The 27,158-nt window shown below is 29.1% G+C and overlaps 1 protein-coding gene across 2 annotated transcripts; it reads left to right on the forward strand.

The window, feature by feature from the left end:
* The first annotated feature begins 344 nt into the window (after window positions 1–344).
* Window positions 345–25,605, forward strand: Prip (aquaporin prip). Of its 2 annotated transcripts, XM_088198562.1 has the most exons (9): window positions 345–394; window positions 3,828–3,923; window positions 18,774–18,879; window positions 21,047–21,168; window positions 21,881–22,024; window positions 22,184–22,309; window positions 23,501–23,665; window positions 24,916–25,029; window positions 25,407–25,605. In XM_088198562.1, the coding sequence occupies exons 3-9, from the start codon at window positions 18,792–18,794 to the stop codon at window positions 25,452–25,454; spliced, it is 807 nt and encodes a 268-aa protein (XP_088054688.1). In that variant the 5' UTR covers window positions 345–394; window positions 3,828–3,923; window positions 18,774–18,791; the 3' UTR covers window positions 25,455–25,605. The 2 variants fall into 2 exon arrangements, with proteins under 2 accessions (XP_088054688.1, XP_088054689.1); XM_088198563.1 differs by lacking the exons at window positions 345–394; window positions 3,828–3,923 and adding an exon at window positions 12,383–12,523 and having other exon boundaries at window positions 25,407–25,599.
* The last annotated feature ends 1,553 nt before the right edge of the window (window positions 25,606–27,158 follow it).

Genomic DNA, 27,158 nt, shown 5'->3' on the forward strand with positions numbered 1-27,158 from the left:
TTCTGTAGCTCGATTTTATAAATAAGTTATTTACATAGTATTATAATACTATTGATAAACCTTTTTGTCGATAGTTCAGATTGATAATTATTGTTTTGTAGTGATCTTTCAAGAACAAAGATAGAGCCGGAACCAATCATGGGATTTTCCTCGCTATGGCCATTGCTTCCAGCGTTCGAAGAACTTTTCGCAATGGATCAAAGCGATTCATGCGAAGTGATTAATTTTATTTTATACAAAAAAACACCTAGAGTGTCTAGGAGGGGGAACAGTGCGAAAAGCCACAGAATGAAGACTTTCTTTCGGGGTTTTCCTGACTTGAGGTTTATATACACTGAAAGCTTCCCGAGTGGTCAGTGCATCGAAGACCGCTATACAGTCAACTACTTACTCGGTAAACTATGTACATATATTAGTAGTTAATTTATCGCGCCAGTTATAGCGAATGATGCGATGGGATTATAAAAGCTCGTGTGTGCGGTCATAATATACGAGAGGTTAAGTGACAGGCCCTTCCTGTGCCGAAAATCGCTCCAATTGTCGTATCCCACGCGACCATCCTTGTCGACGCTAAAATTGCAGCTCTATTCTTGTCTAACGCGAAAATTGTCCCGACAATTGAAACACCCACCGCCCGTCACGTTGGCATCAATCTGTTCGGCAATGGTGCCAACCTTAAAGTAAAAAACAATCACCTCTTTTTAAAAATAAAATTTGCTTACTCTTAATAAGTGAGTTTTGAAAAATAGTAAAGACAAATTTAATTTAAATATACATTCACTATGCTTAGATTAAATTTTATAATATGTATTAAAGTATTGCATTGATCATTACGCCTGATTTTAAAATCTTAACAATGATCAATGCAATAATTATAATTAATTAATAATAATTAGGCAAAACAATAATGAATTAAAAGTGGTTAAAAACCGTCACTACAATGGGTAAAATTTTAAACATAAGCCGTCAATTATTGGGCATGAAAAAATTAAATATGGATATACTTTTTATGTTTATAATATTATTTAAATAGTGATTAGGTGAAATATGGATAAGCATTCTAACGATCGCAACGCTGATATTTAAAACCTAATTAGGTTTCAATACAAGCGTTAAAATTTTGGCCATGAACAATTAATGGGCAAATACTGACCATGAATTTTGAAATTTATTAAATTTTGTATGTAATTATTAATAATCAATGCTAGAATAATATTATAACCACGAAAAGTAAATACTAAAATATATAAAAATGTATTTAAAAAATATTTCACCATGCCATAATTTCAAACGTCAAATTAATTTTAAGCATAAGCCGTAATATATTGACCATTTTTTTTGATTAATGATGATGTAAAAAAGAAGAGGATAATATTAAACAAAAACTTGTTATGATTGCTGTCATCAACAATCTAATTATTTTTGTATTAAGTGTCGAAATATGGATAAATAATACATTGTATTTTTAATACAATGCAATTTTCAACAGCAAATTTTATTGGTTTTAAACATAAACAGTCAAACACTGACTATAAAAATGTAAAGTAATATAAAACACACAACTATTTTTAATCTATTATACTTTGCTTTGAATATAAGCTTTAACATTTTGACCATGAAAATTATAAATTAAAAAGAACCTCTCTATATATCTACTTGATTTAAAAAAAAATATATGTGACTAAAAAGTATTGCAGTGATCAATTATTATATTTTTTCTAAGCAAATCATTTTAACCAAAGCAAGCAAATCACTAAAAAAATTGTTATAATAATATTTTTTAAAAAATCGTGGCAATCGCTAAACTATTATTTTGAACTTTATTACATTTTAAAATAACGCTCAAATGTTGATTATTATATACTTTAATTGATAAAACAATCAATAATAAAATATTATAGTGCTTACTGTATGCTTATTGTGAAAAAATTCTGCGCGTTACGGTGATGTACACTCAGTGTACATGTGTACAGTGTACAAGTATAAAAGAAATATTAATTTAAAGTTTGATAAAAGTCAAAGTCGTAAAAATTATTGTAATACAAGTGCTTAAAATTATTTTATATAAATGCAGAAATTGAACGTAGAAAATATTTATTGTATCTGAACGTCAATACTAACGTGCGAAGCGAAAAAACCGACGTTTGATGTCAGAATATTCTTTTATTTTTAGTTTGACAATTACTTATAAGTTGTAATTATATAATTTGGGTATGTGTATTGCTGAGGAATAGTTAAAATATATTTATATTACATAATATTACATGTCAGTGTATACACTGTGTACATCACAGTAACGAAAAGGTTTTAGCAGGTTATAAAAATATATAAAATCTATATTCCTATTTCTATGATTAGTCATTTAAAAGTAAAATATTTTAAAAGTATATTAAAGTGATCGCAACTTCAAAAGTAAGAGTTAAAACACTGACCATTAAATTCCTAATTAAAGCTGAATTTAACTCGCGCTATATTTAAATTAAAATATTAAAAATGGGTACTATATTGTATTGGAAAAATATCGCAAAGATTACAACGCCATGTTTTCAAAAGTCAAATATTATACAAAATAATAGTAATAATCAATATTAAATAATAATTATACAATCAATTTTTTTACATCGTAAATTTACTTTGTTTTAAATATGAGCCCCTTAAAAAAAATGCTTTTTAAATTAATAAAACATGCACCGTATTAAAATTGTATTCACTACGCTATTTCTTCAAGTTTAAAATTTAATTAGTTTTGAACATAAGTGGACAAATACTGACCATTCATTATTTGAATAAAATCAATGGGTGCGATTTAACAGCGAATTATTTTAAGAGACATGTGCATTCATATAAATATTTACTTTGCTCCATAAAACGATTTTTTCCGCATTTATGTAAGGTAAATTTTCAGATTTTTCCTTCGGAAACGGATTCGTTGCAGTGTTTTGACCAATCCTAATAGTAATGCATAAAAAATCGTTTTATGGCACAATTATTTTACATATTGCTCATTTAAATTATCCTCAAAATCAATGTTATAGTGATATTATGGTAGTGGATATGTTACATATTTATTAAATATGTTTTTTAAATACAATCTTATGCATTTCACTTCATTTAAATTCAAAGTTTTCATGGTTAATATTTTAACACTTATACTCAAATCCAGTTAGTTTAAAAAAAAATGCGTTTTTACGTCAGATACAATTCGTTTTAAACGTATTGACCATGAAAATGTAAATAAAATATTTTAGTCAACGTTAAAATTACATTAAAATATAATACAATATCTTCTCTTCATAAAGAGAGAAATTTAAAATACTTTTAAATTATAAATTTTCAAAATCGCAGATTCCATCGCTTACATTCTCAATACCTCATATTATCATGAGCATTTAATTAGACTAAAATATCTTGTCTATCTCACACAATTTTCTTATCATGAAGTTGAGTACATAGATTTATTTTCTAGATCAAATAAACTATGCACTATATTTTTTATAGAAACATCTTAGTTGCGCTACTAATAGTGCTACGATTTTTTATATCTAATAATGCTAACCTAATGTAAGCTAATCTATCTTGAAATGCTTTATAAAGACCGCATATCTGACGTTCAAATTTTTTTATTTGACGTCCATTATAAAATAAAAAATACACTCACTTGTCAATGACTATTTAAATAGAAAAATAATAGTCATATAAGAAAATACACACGAGCTTAGATCATGTAATTATTCTTTTATTTCCACTGTATCTTTCCTTGATAGTTTTCAAGACATCCTTAAACGCCTGATTTGTATTACGACCCATTTTAATCCGCCGTTTTGCAGTTGACCGGTGCTTAGGCGCAGGAGTGCGGTCAGTTCAGTTCCAAGTGTCGAGCGGTCAGCACCTGATCATCTCCCTTACCACATATTACCACTAAGGTAAGTCGTTTTTCTTAACTGATTTCGAGAATAATTTTCATTGTTGAATAATTGTCGTTGCTATGGAATTTTATTACATTTTTTTATTGGCCGTAAACCTTGAAAAATGTATTTTGAGTTATGCAATTTGTAAACTTATATTGTATTTGACTTCTATTATTTTTTAGTGGTAATAGTGTATTAGTGAATTTAGCTAAATATTTAAGAGCAAACAAAATATTAAAATTGAAGGATAGACTCTTTAATAATATATGTTTTTCTTAAAATACTATCAATATCACTACGAAAAAACATTCTTTGAATATCACTTTTTAATGAACAAATATAACATATTTTTAATTATTTGATTGTATCGTATACATATTTCAACATGAATTTAAGATAACCTTTAATTTTATTCACAAAAATATAATTTGTATAATCAAAAGAAACAAAATATTTTTTAAATTAATTGCCAATGAATCAACATGTGTTACAAGAGTTACCATAGAAACTGTTTTTATTGTAGTATTTTATTATATCTATCTATATTTATTACATTATGGTTCAGTGTATGATATAGTGACTAAACTAATACCTAGGAATTAAATAAAAACAACAATCAAATATTGTTCTGTTTTATAATACATTCTCTAAAACTTTTCTCGACACCTTTATTTTGCATACTAAAAATCATAACCGTGAGATCATAACAATAGCAATTATTGCATAAATATATCAAATTTTAAGTAACATAAACTTAGTTTCGTGATACTTCGACATTTGTAAGTTGACCTTCAGTAAACGCATTTTAGGCAAGTTGAAATTGCACTACATCTTAAATTCTTATCTTTAATTATATATTTGACTGCTATAGAATAGTGAAGTTTTAGAAGCGTACACGCATATTATTCTAATGTTGCTTTTGAGGTACGCATATTTTTTAATATTAACTTTTTACTCACCGCAGACATTTTAAGGTCCTAGTGCACCAATTTACCCGCGGACGTGTATATTCGCGCGTCTTACCATTAAAATCTTCTCTTCGTGTGTATATTTACAAATATACATCCTTTTTTATTTAACATTGGGATATGGTTACACAAAAAAAAATATTTTATAATTACATTAAACGAGTTTTATTTGATAGCACTGATATAAATCACAACCTAAGAGAAATGGGTTCGAATTCCATATGGACCCTAGTGTTTTTATTCTTGATGAGTACAATGCTCTATTATGTATTGTAAAAGTAGTGGCATTTTCTTATAAGGTCATAGTTTTTGCGCCACCTTGAAATTACGTTTCCTTGGTTATTTTATGGTAACATCAGTAAAACTATATATTGTATATAAACCGTTGACTATTAATTTAAAGACCTGGGTACAAATCCCATATGTACCCTAGTGTTTGATAATTATGATCGATCATCACAGATTTGGTTTTCCTAGATTTTCCTAATCTCATTGACGAATATCGTGAAGAATAATTAAAATAAAATTGAGCTAGGTCGTAATAATATTGATTAGCTGTAATCAATATTACAAATAAATGTCGCTGATTTATAGACTCTGATTCTGTTTGGTGTCTAATTATTACTACTCACTTAATAGTTGCTATTTGTATTTACCCCATTGTGACATATTGGGTCGATGCCTGTCATATTTACGCATTGCAAAAAATTTACAATAAATAAATAAGAATCCTTGTAGCTGATTTTGTGTTTTCAATACTAATCTAATTTTATTAAAATATACATTTTTGAACTTTTATAAGAGAAAATATTTTTTATATATTTTATATATTCTAAAAAGCGACAAAAATGTCAGGGAGTAATTTACAAAATATCTCTAATCTGTAAAGATTTAATTATAACTTGTTATCAAAATCAAAGTGTGGTGTATCAAAAATTTTCAAGATTTTTACAGCAATATTTATACTATAACTAGTTAGTAGCAGGTATATGTAGCTATAAATCAAATACAAAAATTATACTTGCAATTAAAATAATCACTGCTTTTCTTCCCGCTTTATGGATGTCTTCTCGGATACGCAACACAGCTTGTTTATGCCGACGAGAAAAAAAAAAATATTTAGGCTTATGACTTTTTTTGTAATGGGTTTTCATTATGGGAGATCGCTACAGTTCTACGTATTGTATTTAAAAAATCAGAAATATTTTATATTATTTAATGAGAAAATTGTATGCTGCACAGCTAAATAATCTGTAGTCAATTAGTTTCAAAAATATAATAGTGCTAATTATTGTAAAAACATTTTCTCGCTGCATAATTAAAAATAAAATAGCACTGTAGAACTAAAAAATCTAGTTTTAACCCTCTAGCTTTTAACTTTTATAAGATAAAGTAAAATTTGTAATATTAAGAAATAAGCTTTTTGGACAAAAACTCTTTTGATAATACTACACAATTTAGGTATGAGTATAAATTGTAATAAAAACACTAAAAATTAAAGTATAATATTTAAGAGTGGTCTAATATTACATACACCAGTTAAAGGTTTATTAAATAAATGACGCAAATATGCATTTCCCGGCGTTAAGTATTTTTTAATTTAAATTTTGTATGTTTTTGCCGTCTTATAATACAGAAGTAACTAAATTTAAACATAGAACAAATTTGCACTATTTGAGTTGATTCGATACGACCAAAAATAAACGCATATGTGTTAATTCTTGCCCATAACTTTAAATAAAACACAGTTTGATTTAAAAAAGCTATTTATTTATTCTCTTAATTTCGATGCTGATTTATTTGAAAATAAACAGTATACTTTTTAATTCACTGTTTAGTTATGATTACTCTTTTAATCGCAATAATTTAACTACATATATTGGAAATGACGATACTCTTTTGCAGAATTATGGTAATACACCGTTTTCGCATATACTTATTCAATGCGTCGGTGATTATTATTTATTTTTACACACAATGTGTCACGACTATAAAATTTAGTAACCGTTTCTTTCAACCGCGCCTGATAAACAATGCTTCCAGTGCAGCCACCACAACAACAATCAATTTAATTACCCTATTTCGTAGACACGGTAAATTATTTATTTATTATAAGCAAAAAATCTTATAACACCTTGAAACGTATCGCCGTTTATGGTTCTGTGAGACATCTGCAATGTCGTGTTTGCAATAACAAATTAACATGATCCAATAAAACGCGTAATCAAACACGTGTGTGTTTATATCATAATATTACGTTAATAAACCTCGAATAGTTTTTGAATAATAATCGAGTCGTTTGCTTTTAAAAATTGTCATATGTCAATCATAATAATTATGAATGCTTGAATATAGAAAGCACACTGTTAAATAGAAAACGCTAACTGCTACAATTAATTCAAAATAAATTACTTAACATTGACCATCACCTTTCACAAAAGGTGTGTCATTTAAGGGTATAACTATTATGTAATAGCATTTTCACTCGCCTTATTTCATTGGCATACATTATGTAATAAATGTGCACCAACGAAATTACTGCGTGGGGTCGGTTTAAATTAAACAATATAATAAACTTTTATATATATATAGTTAACATAACGTGATATGATTTTTTCATATTATCGCGTAGGAAAGCGTAGGTGGAAGACAAAAAGGCGATAAATCTCAGTCACAGTCGTGGCAGTTATCCGAGCAGATTGTGGATTAATTGGACTTGAAGTCGGCCATTGCATCCAAAAAAAATATATTAGATAAATAGCGAGAGAGAGAAAGATATAGGCGGCGCGAGCCAACGTTTGAAAAGCGGCGTGACGGATGTTGAACGTAAAACTATTGTTCAACGCTGAAAAACTAGGCTTATTTTTAATATAATAAATTTATTTAACTCTTGTACATAATAACATAATATATTTATTTTATTTGATATGCATTAAATCAAATTTAAGTCTAAATCTAATCAAATATAATATACGGTTTATATGTTGTATTAATTTAATTGTACAACCAAAGTTAAGATAACGTAATTCATATGTAAAATTATTTGCTGGTTTCAATTGTATCTTTTTTATATAGACTTTATTTTTTCTGATTTTTTTAAAAATTATTGTTTAAAAATATATACCCAAAAATATTTAATATAGAACATTCAGAGCTCTGGGCTATTTTTCATTATTATTTTTTGAGTAGATTCAGTGAAATCATTAGAAAAAGTGATTTTTTTCTCAAATTATATATTTATATTCAGTGAAATCGATTGAAATACATTACACTGGAAGATATATGTATACATATGTATGTATTTGTTTCTATGTTCGGTAGTTTTTCCGGATAGGGTGTTTTCGTAAACGAATTTTACGGACATTGATTATTCTGCACTGTTTTTTTATGTATTAAAAAAATTACATTGCCATTTGGATAAAAAAATCAATGTAGACAATCTCTTTACTTCGTGAAAAATACGCAAAAAAATCTTTTTATCAGTTTTTTAAATAACCATTGTTTCTGAACCCTTTCGAAATTTTCCATTCATTTTCATAAAAACCACCGCCAAAAAATCAATCTTTATTAATTAATTTTTGTTCAATTTTATAGAGATCAACTTGCGAAAAATTTTATAAAAATATATATATATAAATAGCAACAACAGTTATTTTTTAAAAAAAGTAAAAAATAAATTCATTGGATTCAATCTAAAATTTTTTTTATAAAATATTAAAAATATTTCTATCCGGAATAATCTATATCCGAAATTATCAGTGTCTGGAAAAATTCAAGCACTATATTTCTACTAGTGAAAATATAATTTAACTGATGGGTGGTAGTGAAATTATATGCTGCTCTAAACTGTCATTTAACAGCCGTGAAACATGTAAAAAAGAGAAAATATAAATGTCTATCACAATATTTTTTGTTAAAATTTTTTGATTTTCAAATATTTTTTAATGGTTTACAACTGCTGTAATTTTAAAAACAAGTGTTACTTGTACTAAATCCACAGCTTCGTTTAGAGCAAGCTGTTAAAGAAGGAACGGTTTTTTCCTATTAACACTCTGAAAACATTGTCTGACAATAGTGTTATGACCGACTCTAGGAATTACGATAAGCAAAGTTTAGATTTTTTTTTAAATTTCCGGTTAGAAAAAAATAAATATCAATGTCTTAAGATTATATTGTTTCGACTTACGTAACGGTAACAAAAAATAAGGATCAGTAATTTAAGAATGGTTATTTTTTGCCTTTAGCAATGATTTTTTATTTGATTTTAATCAATAATCAGTGTTTTCATCTAAATGTTATTTAAATCCTACGATAAGATGTTGATAAAAAAAAATATAGTGTGACAGCAAGTGATCGTTGATTAAGTATTTTAGTCAGAATAATAATAATATCATATATAGGAATTAAAAATAAATTAATTATGTACTTGTATGTTTTACGGGTTAACATATTAACTTAAATATAATATTTATACATTAATTAATTACAGGATTTTTTTAAACAAAGATGACTGTAATAATATAAATACATACTGAATATTACATATATTTTTTCATGTGTCTGAAGTTATCGAGAATAAAGTCATGTTAATACTAAAAAAATCACTTTTCTCTGATTAATACTTTAATGCATAGTTTTGGAGTAAAAAAACAGATTCTCAAACATATAATATTTTGTCAAAACAATATTTTTCAAAAACGATGAAAGTTTAAGCTTTATTAAACTGTACGCGTATATATTTGCTTATTTATGATCACTTTTATTTTTCATATACCAATATAATTATAGAGGAAAACCTTTTTGGGATTTTTTCGGGAAATGCGTACACGTCAGATTTTTTAACGCGATGTCCCTCGGCGACATAATTCAGTGTCAAATAAAAGCACGCAGATTACGAGCTCACGCGAATTAATCGCATATTGAAGGTTTGGTGTGTAAATTTACATTGCATTCCGCGTGAAAATAACGAAAACGTGGAAGTAGGCGTGTGTCCAGTGGTGTCACGCGAACTAACGTCCGTCCCATTTAGTAATTAGCGCCGGAGCTACCCTTTTGCGTGCAATTAATTCACCTGTCGGCGTCGTTAGAGCGAAAAATAAGGGTGTAATTATACATTTTATCATTACTATATCGTCATCGTTCTATTTTAATTTTAACAATCGGACCACACGTTATAAAGATAAAGTATTCCTGAGATTTGTCTGATTGAATTAATTTCAGATATTTTTATCAAACATGCTGCATTTACGCAGATCCATTTACATCCGGAAAAGCTGATAACAATTTATTTAATAAGCATATATAAATTAATACATATATGTTAAGTTATGTAGGCGTGTCAAGTTGTATTATTGTCGACTGTGATATCTATTGAGCAGCTAAGACTAGTCGTGATGTGTTCTCGTGATGCTTTCTGGACGATCCGTTGTTGTCTCTAGTGTCAATGTAGTGACTCGTTTGCCTTCTGCATTTTATCCATGTCTTCTTTTCTGTGACAAAGTGTCATGTCTTTTATAATGCTGATTTGAAACAGCTCAGGCGAATCGCAAATGAGGATAATTGCGAGCAATTGTATCGCTTCTTGAACACACTCGCGAAATTTATATACATCTTAAAATAAAAATAGTATTAGGCACAGAGAAGAATAAATTATCCAGCGCCCGTCCTTTCCAAAAAAGCGTAGTGTTTTGTTAGTACTTGATTAAAGTGATTAACGTCTCGAGATGGATGTGCTATTAGGTTGTCGTTGAAATATTGCCAATTAATAACGCAATTGCTTAGTCACAAGATTTCTCTTGTATTGTTTTGAGTATAATGTGTGTGGTACACTACTTTTGAGCCTTTGATCTCTCTTTTCATTTGTTTAAATGGTCGTTATAGTGATGCTAAGAAATATATTTTTTAAAATGCTACTTATTTTGAATTCTTTATATTGTTTCAATTAATTAGATACAAAATATTTTTCGCTGTATAATTTACGCGATACTAAAAAGTTTGAGAAGCACTAAATTATGATTTAGCTGCGCTTAGTACAGGATTTTACTCTTACTTAACTAACTACCTAATAATAATAAATAACTACCATATTAAACTAAGCAACGACAATTTTTATAGTTATTTTATTTAAAATTTAATTATTCTTAGGCAAATTAACAGTTTAACAACCAAATTTTATTTAAAGTATAGTTCATTAAGAGAATATGCAGCAAAAAATATGGGATTTAACGGTTTTTGTGATCACGGTAACTGTCCTAGTTTTGATTGATTTCCTCTTATTTTTTTATAAAAAAATGATCTTATACAGTCCATCTTCAAAATGGTAAAAATTATAATTACACTAAAAATATCATAGAGAAAAAAATTAAACTAAAATTGTGGGATACGTGGCTCCACAATTTACGTCTCTTTGTTTTTATCCTTTTTTTAGTTCTACATAAGTGAGCGTCGCGACTCAAATTACAGGAGGTTACAAACCACTGACTCCCTTTTTCTTTTTACTGGCAACACTAAAATATATTATACATATATCCTATCATCCGCCATAAAATTAAAAATATTTTTTTAGAATGTGGGATATAACGATTTTATTAATGTCGTAGTTTTAATTGTATTCCTCACTTCGTTGAACTTTTCTGTAAAATTGATCTTGTAAAACAAAATAATCTGCAATCTCATGAAAATACAGATAAAGCTTAATTTTCAGAAACATCAACATATAATCTAGACTTTAGATTATTGAATGAAGTTTTTCTTTCGCAATCATTTATATTATTGGACGATTTTTATATGTTGCAAACAAAATATGTAGAAGTTTATCAACATTTTTAACAATGAAATTAATTAGTACTTTTTGTGTAAGTATTTCCATTTATGAGCAATGGGAATGTATATATAATTAAAAATTCATAGCAAATCAGAGATTCCCGACTTTTTCTAATTAAAAAAAAAACAATTTTTATTTTATAGGGTAATCAAAAAATATGTTTTTTTCAGTTTCAAATCAATATACTTAAAACTCTTTTACTCACTCGCTTTATTTTTGTTAGTACGAACCTTTTTCCAAACTAGATGAATAATCAAATGACACGTTAAGGCTTAATAATATAATTTACTCTTACGTTCAATTATAAATACATTTAGAAAAACCATACTAGAAAAAACTCTACATTAGAATATTTTTTGATTTCTTAATAACATAAAACTTCATTTTTATTGGCATGCTTTTATCGTCCAATAGTCGAACATTGATTAGAAATTTAATCCGATTCAGGTAGCAAACATGTGAGTCATGCCTCATGTGAAAATTAGCATGTTTCGCAAATAGTTCACCGCCATCGAACGACACCATGTCCGATTTTCAATTCAGTTCAGTTTTGGTGCTCCGAAGACCACACGAAGAGCCCTGAATCGTCCAAAGGTACACAAGCCGTTCGTTATCGCACTATTGTACTAATAAATCTGACATATAAATAGTTATCTTTCCAAATCCACCTTCAATTGGTGTCTTGTCACGGTTCGAATCACAGTCTCGATCGATAAATAATACGATAAAAAAACTGCATCAGATTTTGATCGACACACAGTGCGCAAAGAAAAACACTCGAGTTTAATTGATAAGACTCTGATTTGGTTTCCATCGCTAAGATGGTGAGTGACTTTTCGTGTTTTTATAAGTTGAAACTCTTGATGAGATTTGTGTTGTTTATTGAAGCGTTGCAAAAATTCTCTTATCATTTTAATTTTGTTGTAAAAGACGAAACTGTTTCAAGGCAAAACTTGTATGTACTATATGATTCGGAGAAAATGCTGTAATGTGGCGACACATATTCTAAAAGTACATGCGTCCCAATTCAAGTGCAACGAATATAAATATGTATTAAATCGCTTTTCAATTTTCGTCTTCATGACCTTCATTCATCAATTGGGTCGTTGAAGTTCAAAATCCACAATAACACACTTGAAAAAATGTTGTTACGTGCAATTTATTCTTGAAAGAGAGAAACGAGGACTACTTGTTTGTGCAGAACTTATTTAAAATATCGAATTGTGTTTACAGAATTTATAACAATATATGCAGGGAACGGTGTAGTGCAAAAAAATAATTTCTTAAATCACGCAGCGATATATTTTACGATTATTTTCAAGAAATTTATTTAGAACCTTCAATTCTAAAAACGAACAATGTACTTCTAAAAAATTTGCAAAATGGAGCTGTGTTTTGGCATGTTTATTTTTAGCCTCCCCTTCTAATTCAGTTTATAAAAATAAGGATTTTAAAACACGTGTAATTTTATTTTTTATTATTCATGTAAAAAGTCATTTAATAATATACTTATTATGATATGGAAATTTTGTTAAGTTATTATGTTTAGAAAAACTAATTATTAGGGTTGAATGAAGGTAAAAATATAAAAAAACGACTCTACAATTTTGAGTATAAAATTAATATCGGAGTAAAAAATATATTATTACCAAAATGTATATGTTAATATCTAGTATATTTATAAAAAAATATGTTATAGACGATTTTGTAACGTAACGACTCAATTATTGCTTTTATTTATCACTTAAACTTGTTAAAATGTAATTTTTCTACATTGAATTGCTCATTGATGCATTCAATTTTTGTTGCCGTGGCCAAAATTCAATGTCAGGAATTTAATGAAGCGAGTTTCGAATCATATTCATATATTTTTAAAACTTTTAAAATATATGATAATATTGCTCAAAACTTGCAGTGTTTCGACCAAAAATGTCATCCAAATGATCGGAAGTAACGGTTGTATATGATAACAAAATAAGCGACGAATAGCATTGTTCAATGCTAAGCGAATTGTTAATACATTTTTATTGTAAGCAAACGCAATTACAATGCATGTTTATGTTCAATTAATGCGAGGTTTTGCTCAAATAGTAAATATTAAAATCTTATGGCCAAAACTGTCAAATGCAAATGTCTCGATATAACGAGCAACTAATGAGTCTCTCTGTAACGATTTAAAAAAATAAAAAAAATCATTGCGGCTATAACCAAACCATATAATAAAGATTATCTTATTTATTTATATCGTAAACGATAAAGGTATCTACATCGTGAAATCGATCATTTGAGTTTTTTATATTAATTTTTCTATGATAAATTTATTGATATTCCCTCCCCCCTCAGATATATATCTTTCTTTTACACAACACCGATTAAAATTCATAAACATGCGCTGGAGCATATCAAACACGTTTTAAATGCTCAGCGAACCTTTCAGATAGGTAATCTTATATGTGATTGAAGGTTAGGTGGCTGTATTTACTTTAACTAGCTTTTTTAGAGATATTCTAAGAAAAATGTGATACAGAATATGAGTCATGATATTTTTTTAAGTGCTACGTTTATTGTGCTATATAGATTTATAGGAAAATTCCGGAAAATCGTGACATAGATAATTAACAGTTAACACTTATTGTATACATTGTTCGGTGTATTTAAATCTAGGCACATTTAACGGCTGTATTCACAATAATGAAATATCTAATCTTTGCGGTTGTTTAATCGTTTTGTTACTAACGGTCGCTAAACCACTTCCTTTGCCATTTCTCTAATTTACCAAATTAAGAGAACGCTACAGCTGTTACAGTTGCGAGATTTATAAAAAGTTAAATATATATTAAAAAATCTTTATGATACAAAATGAAATTACACAATGATCAATGTCATAGATGGTGTAATATTTTATAGTCGTCATCTAGTCCTTAGTGAGTAATTACTTTATAGGTAGAGTGAGTCATTTGTGGGAATTAATTAAAGCACCTGGTGTACTACCTGTCACGTATTTACGCGCAGAAGTTTAATGGAAAAGTTAATTTGCAGAATATGATGATGTAAAAAGCATGTATGTGCCTTATTAAGTATCATGACTTGAAGACTGAAAATATATTTTAGTATACAAGTTCGCAGACCTTTGCTTTTAAGAAACAGGTTTATGAGAAAAAAGGAACTCATGCAATATAAAAAAATGATGCCTTCAATGTTTTTTATGTGTCTGTGAGTATGGAAGCAATATGAGGTCAATGAATGTAAAAGTGCACGATTTTGACATTGATTCGTTTATATAATATAAATTACCAATACCATCTTCAAGGTATTGTTGTTGTTTATGTAGTAGACAAAAAAATCGTTTCACAACTCTTACGGTTGAAAGCGGGAGAAGGGACAAAACTGTTTTTTCACATCGATATTTGTATGTGATTATAATATGTCATATTATTATTACTTTTGACGATGATTGTTTTTGCTCCCTCCTATTGACCAAAATTCGGTTTGAATATACTTTGACCAATACTCTCAAATCATAAGTAAAGAAGCTATATGCGAGATGCGACGTCTGTTTGTACTTCTTCTGCTTATTTTTTCCTGAAAAATAAGTTTGCTTATTTCTCAGGGAAATATTTATATTTAAATAATATAAATATTTATATTTAAAAATATTTTCGGAATAGATTTGAGATTATTTTCTTTAGATTATCTTTGAGAATCCTGAGAATTTCTGGTCATTTCAGCTTTTTCTAGGGGGAAAGGAAAACAAAAGTTAGTCTGTCAGTGGTCGTTTTTTTAATATTTTAATTTTATTAAGATTCATGCATTTTTATGGGCAAATTCAAGGAGGGGGGGGGGGTAAAACGCTATCGCCTGCCTTCCTCCCCCAATTTACGTCCCTTAATATTATTACATAATTTTTTAATTACTTTGTGCAGGTTTACATATAATAATTTTTTTTAACTAGATCAAAAGTTATTTATTAAACGTGAAATACGCACAATGGACCAAGAAATTGTATCGAACTAAGCCGAAAATATCACAGCAAGTCACATTGAAAAGCTCCGTCTCTAATTTGTATGTTTGGATACTTTAGCATGCGAAAAGCGTGTCTTATCGACCGTGACAAAATACTATCATCTTCTGCAGCTCTTGTCCTTTTCGATACAAATCTCTTTGCTAAAGAGTTTTCGCTCTTTTGTGTCTCAAAAAAAAACAAGCATTCCAATTTTAGTTTGCGATGATACAACCTTCGCGTGTTTGTTTTTCGCATACTCTACCGTATCTTTTATTGGTTTTTTATAACAGTATTTACGAAACGGTTTTTTGTATTCTCAGCGATAACATTAGAACTCTTCAGTAAGTGCGATCCGAATTTTTTATTATAAAATTATTTTCCTTAAGGTAAAATCGTTCTTAGAACTTCATCCAAAACATGGACACCAATTACCTACTAGCGGATATTTCAAATATATATCTTATCTTAGCCTATGTAATTTTACACCTTTATGTTGTTATAATTTATGACACTTTTCCGAAACTGGTCGTTAAACTTTATTTTAACTTACATCAACAATGACATTTTTATATACAATACAAATGAATGTATAAACATATCTATCCCATCCATCAGTCTGGCCCTGTGTTATATTATTATCTTCTTTTAATTTAATCTCTCGTCTCTGAAGATTAAAACTAAATCTCGGCCAACACTTTCTACAGGGTGATATAGTTCTTTAAATACAAATAGCTTTCGTAATATGATTTGCCTACGTTTTATTCTAATTAAGTCGTAGTATTGTTATAAAAAATGTTAATATGCACGCTCGAACGTTTTCATTGCGGTGGTGACGGAACGATTTTCTTACTTTTGACGTGGATTTCAAACAGGAAGCATCTTTGAATTTAGCCAGAAAAATACATGTAATTTAATGAAATACATTAAATCTTAGTGAAATGGAAATATTATAAAAACTTTTTCCCTTGGAAAAAGTTGAAACGCTTCTTAAGAAATATAATAAACAATCAGATAAAACTTCGATTTATGTTGCCGATATTTATGACCAATTATTCGTATGTTTATGTATATTTTGTGTTGCAAACAATAATAAGCACATAAACAATCTTCCTTACATTCAGGTACTTCTAAAAATACTTTTTATTTTTTTTTTATTATGTGATTTATTTATATTATATAATCTTATTTTAAATATTGCACATTTTCTATTTATTTAAAAATATCTCAACAATTTATGTTTTCGAAAAATATATTTTATGTATATTTATATATTTATATTCACGTTGAAAGTAACATAAATTAAACTTTAGCTATAAATGTAAATACTGCATAATATATTTTTGCATTAATATCCTACACCGATAACACTACTTATAAAATCCCTTACAATGAGCACTATTTTATTCTCCGCTTCTTCTTTAAGCAATATGGGAAGCTTTGTTTTTGTAGTTCTAAGCAATGGAGATTTCGTTTTCAACAAAGACAATGTGCGGATTTGAGGAAAAAAATTGTTTCGATTTTTGCCGAAATACCGGTATTACCGGTATCGGTACTACCGGTATTGCAATCCCTACGCACAACAAAGGAACATTTCATCTTCCTAATATTCAAGAGAAAATAAGAAGCACTCTGATATGTAATCTAAAAAATATTATTGAAAAGATTTTTATCATGAACTGTGGAATATTCTCAGGAACTATTTATATGATTGAAATAATTATTTAATCTGAATCGGCCTGTATGCTCATTGTGCTCACTGTCTCCTCTGCAGTTAATTGCCGCGATTAGTGCCGATTTCACAACTGCAATTGTTGCATGATCCCGATGCGTTTCGAAGCACATTTACATTCTCAGTTCATCTCGTATCGCAACAATAGCCCCGGAGCTATTGCGTGCAAAAATATCATAGCGCATTAAGCATAATGAACGTTTTGATGTTTTAAATGCGAGGCGACATTGTTTGTTTTGAAGGTATAACACAATCGAATCGGAGCGAGGTATCACTGAAACTGTAGAAGATAGAATTTCAAATTAATAATTAACCCTGAGGATATATTTATATGTTTGATAATTTTACTACTCCGCAGATAAATCCAGCTGTTATTATATTGGGTGTTCGCTAAATGAAACAAAAAAATCACTTTTAATTACTTAAAAATCCATTTGCCTAAAAAGTGTTACTGCAATTAAAATACACAGTAGTCGGAAAGAGCAAGGTCTAGAGAATAAGATGGAGGAGATAGAAGCGAAGTTCTTTGATTTTATCGAGACTCAATCTCGCCACATGGAGACACGCATTTATTTGAGTTCTGTTGACAAGTGAAACCATTTTTTCTACTTCCTCGTGTATTGATCCAGCTGATCACAATATAAGATTGCTGTTATTTGGCCACTTTTAATAGTTTCGTATTGCATAATCCCCTTGCAATCCAACCATACACACAAAATATTTTTTTAACAGTGAGCCTGGGTATTTTCTGTCTTCTATGACAATCGTTGTCGTACAACAATTATTTTACATTCCGTTTATGTAATGATCTAGAAAAGGCGAATCAGAAACAAGATTAAGAAGCTCTTGGAATATGCAGACTTAAATCTTAATAATCTATAATTCAAATTTCTAATAAAATTATTCATTACATTTTGTTTTTTTATAGTAAAGTAAAGGTATTGTAGATAAAAATATATTTTTATTAAAAAGGAACACATTTATTGTATTTATATATAATTTATTACATTGCCTTCAACATACGCACATTGCCATAAATAATTATTTCTAAAAATAATAGTGATCCAAAATTCCAATGTTGATAGGTCATTGTGGCCTTTTTTTGTTGTGGCTTTTAAGTAGGAGTTAAAATATCAATAACCTCTATCCACGATCACCATTGATTAATCACGTCACATAGGCTGTTTTACCACAACCAAGAATGATGTCACGATCTTTATTTTTTAGTGACCATACAAAAAACAACAACATTGTGATAATACCCGCAATGTGATAATGCGTGCGGTTTTATTATCGTTATTTTGCTTGTCTATATGTTATTAATTCTTGATTTATTCAACAGGAGGCCGTTTAAAGCAGTATGGGAAAATTCGTCGAAAAATTAGGAATCAGTGAGCTGAAGAGCCACAAAAACAACATGTGGAGGTCACTACTTGCAGAATTTATCGGTAAGTGTTTTATTAATCAGTTTATTTATTATTTTCTTTACGTACTTTTAATCTATATTTACACAATGTATGATTAATGTTTGTACATTCACAACCGTCAAAATCGATTTTAAATGACGTCACGGTTACGTAATAAATTATTTGGTTACTGTGGCAAAAAAAATAATAATAAAAACTGATTGGATCTCTTTATCTCTAATAAATGATTTACACTGTATAATTTAATAAAATTATAAGTATCTTTCGCCTTATATTATTTTATATTAGGTGTAATGTTTATTCACGAGGAATACAATATCACACTTCACACTTTACTGTTTCTAAAATTTAAAATTATATAGAAACCTATAATTGTATAGTCAGGAGGATGGATAAATAAAAAATAGTTTTTTTTAGATATTTTTTGATATAAAAGTAGTGTGATTAGTGTTGGAACATAACATACCCAAAATTGTTATTGAAATATTTTTATTTTCAAAGCATCTACTATTAAGCGGTTGAATGTTTTTAATTATTTATATAATACTTTTAAAGTAAATTTTAACTTGATACATGTATTATTAATAAATTATGTCCTACATAGATACTGTTCCGATGCGATCAGGGACCACTAAGGATACTCAAAATTATTTCGTAGTGCTAGCGAATATTATTTTAAAATAACCTTTATTTATTTAAGCGTAAAAATAAATAATAATTTTACATTCATTAAATTTAATGGTACATTTTTAGGGCTAAAAATATTTTTTTGCTCGTCTTATAGTAGAGCGACTCGATTTAAGCCTCATTGTAACAATAAAGTTTACTCTCTGCACCTCATCGTTCTTCTATACACACTTTGATTAGCTACTATTATATTCTCTGTTCTGTGGTTACCATACAGTTGTTTACGTATATGTTTTTTGGCGTTGATCAACTATTTAATTACAGCGTAAATTTAAATAATCATTTTAATACAATAAAATGGATATTTTGTTGCAGTATAAATTTCAAAATGCTTAAAATTACTATAATTTTTTTAATTATTTGCGAACGATAATTGATAGTTAAGTAGTATTGGTGTATGATATTTGAATGTATATCAGCTCACGTTTTAAATGTAATGTGTCATAATATTATATGTGGGGGGTGCAACTTATTTTTTACCTGAGGCACTAAATAAGCCCGGCATATACTTGACAATGTTTGGGAAAAACATTACTTTTAACAAATATAACATTTTTTTCTAATCTTTTTTTTTACAAAGAAGATTTTTTTTAAGATTTATGCTGCTCTTATTAAAACTACGACAGTTACCAGGTCTTCAAAACCCTTTAAATCCCATATAAATAGCACAATATTTTAAATTTATATACATTTTTCTGTAAGATTTTTTTACCAAATTTACGATTTTTTAATTTTATTGAATAGCTGCCATTTTGAAACAAAATGACGAATTAAACTAACTAACAAATTAGCTAATATATTTATTTACTCGAGCTATTTTTCTGATGTTTCATGGTGATATGATTTAAACAGTTGTTCTCAAAAATTGTAATTTTGTATATTTCTATCAAAATTTATTTAAAATTATATGTTAGTTACTGAAACCATTTTTTTCTTTATTTTCTCACTGTAAACCTTCAGTCGTTGTATTACTTCTCTCAATAATCTATAACACCGTAATATATTTATACGTTTTACTGACACCGCTCTTTTGCTAATGTTAAAAACAGTGATCACATTTTTTGATTTTTTATCTAATGTAGATAGATTAGGTTAAAATTACATTTCTCATATGTTTACATCATAGTATAGTAGAGAGTAATGAATAAAATTGATAGTAATACCTATCTAACATACAATAGATTAGTTTTCCATCAAACGCGATATTCTAACATTAACACTTCTGATAATGGACAATTTACTAGGTATTGTTTAAGTTGCACTTGAAACCACAATTACTACATGATTCTGTAAGTAGAAAAAATGTTTTCGAACAATCCAATTCGCAATACAATTATCACTTTTGATCATAATTGAATAAGTTCAATGTTCTCGAACAAAATCAAAATAAAACTCATAGAAAAAAACAATATTCAAGATACCATAAGGAAAATATAAAATTTATTAGTAAGCTAATGTTGTAAGTAGTAATATATATTAACATTTTTTCTTTTCTTCTCAGGCAACCTGCTGCTGAACTTCTACGGCTGCGGAGCCGTGATCAACTTGATAAATCCCAACTCTCCGCCGAATTTGGTCCTCATAGCCCTGACTTTCGGTCTCGCCGTATTTGTGATCGTGTCGGTGAGTCTAGTATTCTAAGATGTGCACTTTCGGGTCGAGGTCCATGTCAGCCTCCTTCTAAGGTTTGGAAGACGACTTACCACCAGCTATGCATCTCGATTCAATCGTGTAATCTGGGCTAGAACTGAGTCCACCTCGACATAATTAACGGTCAAAATTTGCATAGACGCTGCCGATTTTTAAATAAAATCATTAAATCACGATCTTTGATAGATTCACAAATATAATCAAATTGAAAAGATCTATGGTTCTTTCTTTAATTATAACGTCGATTCAGGTATTTTCACTAAGTATCAAAAGCCAATACTATTGGATTTTGGCAAGCAAAGGGTTAAATATAACATATTATTATTAATTTCAATAAACCTTCTGATTGAATATTTTTAATAAATCACATAATATTTATTTTGCACTAACATGCTAATCAGTCACAAAATAATAACTGGTAACCACACAAATCTAGTTTATTTTTTGCTCTGCGAATAACCGATGTTATTCGATACGCTTTTATAGATATGAGTTTTTTATGGAACCCTTCGAATTCTACGAATATGTCATTATATCATTCGTGGTGATCTGGTTCAACTGCATTCCACCGTCGTGTTTTTTTCTTCTTATTTACCAGTCATCGCGTACACAGTTATTTTTTACACACATCCTTATTCGGCAAACGCAGCACGCGACAAACAATATGACCTGATTTATATTTCAGACCATCGGACATATTAGCGGAGGCCACATAAATCCAGCAGTCACCGCTGCAATGTTAGCAGCTGGAAAAATTACAGTAGTCAGAGCTCTGCTTTACACCATTGTCCAATGTTTGGGCGCCATCGCCGGATCTGCCATATTGAAGGTAATAAAAGCTTATATACAAGAGATATTCAAATGCAATTCAAAGTATCAATAACAGAAGCTCCCCTTCTTGCGGATGTTTTACAAATTTAAGTTTAAATCAAGAGCCAGATATTAATTAAAATAATTTGTTATGATATATGGTATTTTTTAATTATAGGCATTGACTCCAGAAGCCGACGCTGGAAACTTGGGCTTGACTTCTCTAAGCCCTAAGATTTCTTCTCTACAAGGTTTCGGCATTGAGTTCTTCCTCGGATTCGTGCTCATATTTGTCATCTTCGGGGTAATTATAGTCTAATTGCATATAAAAACATACTGTATGCTAATGCGTCACACTAATTGGCCTAAATCAATAATTTACTAAAACGTGATTGATTTAAAATATTTAGTTATTCCATTATGGCCTCCGATTACACATTACTAATGCTAATTGAATCGTTACTCATCTCGATTTTGATCTATTAATAAAACAACCAGCGTCATGGTCGATACAAATCGCTTTAGACCAAAATATCCCGAGTCGTTATAAAATGGCTGACGCCTTTGGCCAAAATTTGCGCTTTTAACGTCCCGAAAGTATGAGAAAATGGCGGGTCGGACGCATTTGGCCATAGCAGCATTCATCGTGTCTCTGATTGATCGAGTTGAAACGCCGTTCCGTAAATAGATCTGAAATTATTGTTACTCAATGATTTATTCGTCGATAGTGAACGCATTTATCCATTTAACACTTTAAACGTTATGAACTGTCAGAATATAACACAAGACAGTGACGCCACTCGAGCGGACTCTCCTCTTTTGATTTATTGACTCACTCGCGTTGATTAATTGGATTTGTTAATTTCTGCTACGTTAGATTAATTGTTTATAAAATATAGTTAACGATAACTTTTAACACAAATTACTATTCAAGTATTACACTACATATATATGTTTTTCAAATTTGAATTTTATTTAATATTTATAATTCTCATTTGATTAAGTCAGTAATTCATTTTTTTAGCAAAAAAAAACATTTAAATTAATTTATTAATCAAATGTATGTATATAGCTAGTATCAAATACCAGCCTTACCCCTCCCCCTTCCTTAACTCCCTAACACATAGTGTAACTATTTATATTGTAAAACGTTTACCAAAAATATCCCTAACGTAAGAAACTGTATAAAATTATTAAAGTTTTTTTTAGATAATCGTGTACAAACATGCTAACTACCTTTATTTTTCTCTTTTAATTAACATATATTCTTAATTATTATTTTAATTTAGTGTCATGCGTTTTTAGCTCGAGGATAGTTCAAGATAAATTATTAATTTATATTAAATCTAAATAAACTTATTATTATTTATCATTCAGTTATTTTAGGCACTGAAATTTATGTTATTTTTTTATTGTTGAAATTGTCGCCCATCGTACGTGGTGATAGGAGCAAGCAGCATATGCTAGAATAAAACTAAGTATATTTCGATTTTAGGTTTGCGATGAGAACAAGCAAGACGCCAAAACTATGGCTCCGTTGGCCATCGGTTTCGCCGTCAGTCTCGGACATCTGATGGCCATCGACTACACCGGATCTTCAATGAACCCAGCCCGTTCGTTCGGCTCAGCAGTGATCGCCGGCAATTGGGACAACCACTGGGTGAGTTTCTGGGCACGGTGCTGATTTTCACGCTCGTTCGGGCGATCCGTCTCGCGTTCAAGAAGCGCCATGATCGTTTGTCGGGTATAATGACCGTAATAGTTAGCTTCCGTCCCCAATTCGGCTATGCTCTCTCAAAAGAATCATTGCCGGTTGAGCAGAACGCGCAAGCATAATTTGCTACTATTTCATCCATTTGCAACACTACTTCGAAAATCCACCTGTTTTCTTCTAATAATCGGTTATGATTAGCTACAGTTTTATGTAATACGGTGGGTGCCCAGTGGAACGAACTGAACACCCACCCAGCAATTATCCTATTGAACATCCTTCCGAACGTTGACCACTCAACGAATGTGTGACCCAACAATGCGCTCATTGCAATGATGCAATAATTTTTAAATAATAAATAGTGAGAAAGATCTGCAGATGACTTCATCTCTCTTGAGAATCATTGAGATTAGCGGCACAATTTTGATTAAAATGGCGGCTCTTCATTGAAAAGATAAATCTTATGCCTTATTTACTTCCAAGAAAAGATAAATAATGTCTTTGAGCCATTTAATTCATCGCTCAAGAGCTAGATATTAATTTACATATTTGTTTCAGTGTTAACATTTCCCTTCATATTAAAGTACAAAGTTTTTAATTAAATAATATTTTTAAATCACAACAGTTTGAAGTACACCGTTGTTTGTTCACTACATTGTACTGCATCACGTAGACTAGAAGCTCAGATTGAGCCTGTGTGGTGCAGTGAATGTGTACTACTAGTGAAATACACCATACATGTTACAGTGAATGTGTATTACTAGTGAAATCATATTTTCACTGGCGTTGTGAAATTTGAAATTTAATTATAGTGGAATAATTTATTTTTTGTGCAGTATATTTATTATTAGTGTAAATTGGTTTTATCAAAGTGAATATGATCGAATCTGTGCAATTAATTGATACCCTATATTCCTATGAATAAATTGTATTTTATTTTGTAGTGAATTTTCAGTAAACTCATATTTTACAATAGGTATAATAATAGTGTTCATTATTTACACTATTTACATAACATTTATATAAAGCACCCATAATCAATCCTGGCCTCGTATATATTATCAATAAAACAACAGTAAAATATCAAAGGATGCATTAAGAAATGCAACATCCAGAATAAACTTTATGTCTCGATTTAATTATCGAGGTCACCTTTGAAAGCTTGTGTCTATATACATATTTGTATTCTTGTTTTATAGATATACTGGGTGGGTCCGATCTTGGGGGCCATCGCAGCGTCTCTGGTCTACTGCCAAGCGTTCGCAGCGGAGGCGCCACAAAAGTACACGGCCGCTCATGGAGATGAGAAGGAGGTAATCAAACATGTTCCATTATTTGACGAGAACAGAGCCATGATACGGATTTATATATTCGTTATAAAGCTGCTTTAGAGCAAACGAATGGTTTTAAAGCACTGTTAATTTCGTTTTTGCAAGCCGCGTCCGGAAATTAAAATATGGACAGTTCAAGAAGACGGAGTGAGTATATATACATACATACGTATATAATAAGCTTTAGTAATCCTGCTTTTAAGGACTATCAAAGCACTATATATGTGACGACGAATCAATTTTAATAGTTTCTCTTCTATATATATTTAATATATACAGAGCTGTAAAGCTAATCAATCTGTGTGTTACTTACCAAAACCTTTTTTTCCAATTACTAATTTTTTAATTTGATTTTTCAGATGAAGAGGCTCGACGGCAACGGTAGCAAAGGTGACGATCTAGCTTAAACGTCAGCGTTGAAATATTACAATTCAAGCAAAACGTACAAACGGCGGACGAGTTACACTGCCAAAATTAATGTTTTAAATTATTTTTTCTCAGTGATTTTTTTATACGCGTGTGTTTATTTATAAAATTTTAGTAAGCACTAAATTTTGAGTTATTTTGAGTTATTTTGAGTTGTGCACACCGTACGCAATGAGTTAACTCATTGCGTACGGTGTGCACAAATTTGTGCGTTTCAGAAACCTTCCGTTGCGTCGGTGTGCACAAATTTGTGCGTTTCGTCATTTTAACTTCATACGAAAAAAATCCACGTAAACTGCGTATTTACTGTAACGTATTTATTTAGGGATTTACCTACAGATGTTACTAATATCATATTAACTAAAAATAGTTCAAAAAAGTAGAAATTCTAAATTCCAGAGGCTCAAAACTCGGGTAAAATAAATTCGTTTCAAGATGTATGTTTACATATATATATACAATTTTTTTCTATGGAATTATCTCACATATTATTTATTAGAAATAGTGAAATCACTCAATACCAAATTGCGAATCACATATCAATAATATATAAATATATTTAATTAATTTTTAACACTTAACGGTCGATTTACGCGGCGATATTCGCAAGACACCCAACCGTCCAATTTCGAACAAATGTAACGTTTCCGTTAGGCTAAGCGCACGCTGTTAAAAAAAAAAAATGTTAACGAAAAACCCCACCTTATCGGTTTGATTCAGGTAAAGATGGTAATTTTTTTAGAGATATGTTTCTTGAAATTCTTATCTACAAAATTACAAAAAACCCAAAATATTCAAAGTTAACCGCATAAAAAAAAGAAATGTTGAGCTAGACCTAATATCTAAGTACATATTATCAACCCGAAGCATTATAACAAAATAATCAGTGATTCTCAACTTTTAATTGCGTTAATTTATTTTACAACTTTTTGCATTATTATATTTTGTTAGGCTTACAATATATTTTTGTAATGCTTATTTATTTCGTACTCCTTCATTTATTGATACTATTTTCTAAGAAATAAATTACAGTAAATCAAATTCATATTTTTATAATATAAAATATAATGTTTTTTATTTATCATTATTTTCTATATATATATATATATATATATATATATATATATATATATATATATATATATATATATATATATATATATATAAAATATATATATAAAATATATATATAAAATATATATATATATATATATATATATATATATATATATATGTATGTAGAGGTATCGTGGGCATTTAAATGCAGATTCATCAATCCCAAATGTGATATTTTATAATATTTAGACCTGAAATGATCCCGATCTGTTCAAATTAAATAAACTGTTCTCAACATGTTTTCAATTACCAACACATTGAATACCGGGCATTATTCCTAAAAATGGAGCGTGAGGCGGGGATTATTTGCAAAAATTAGGACTTTAATTTGTGTAACTATCCAAGCACATTGGTGGTTCGAGTCTTTATTGGATGCGAAGTATACAGTAAGTGCGCGTTTTTCATTATTTTAACACATTGCGTACCGTGTGGTAAAAATACAAAAAGTGGTAAATATATAATATTAAAGCAATAAAATGTTTAGAATCACTGATAGTTTTTAATTATATTAAATATACTATATAAAATAATAATACATAAATTATAACAGAAATATAAAATAATAATAC

Source organism: Plectrocnemia conspersa, unplaced genomic scaffold (genome assembly GCF_051122295.1).
Source record: "Plectrocnemia conspersa isolate PC_06_02 unplaced genomic scaffold, ASM5112229v1 ptg000011l, whole genome shotgun sequence".
Taxonomy (NCBI): domain Eukaryota; kingdom Metazoa; phylum Arthropoda; class Insecta; order Trichoptera; family Polycentropodidae; genus Plectrocnemia; species Plectrocnemia conspersa.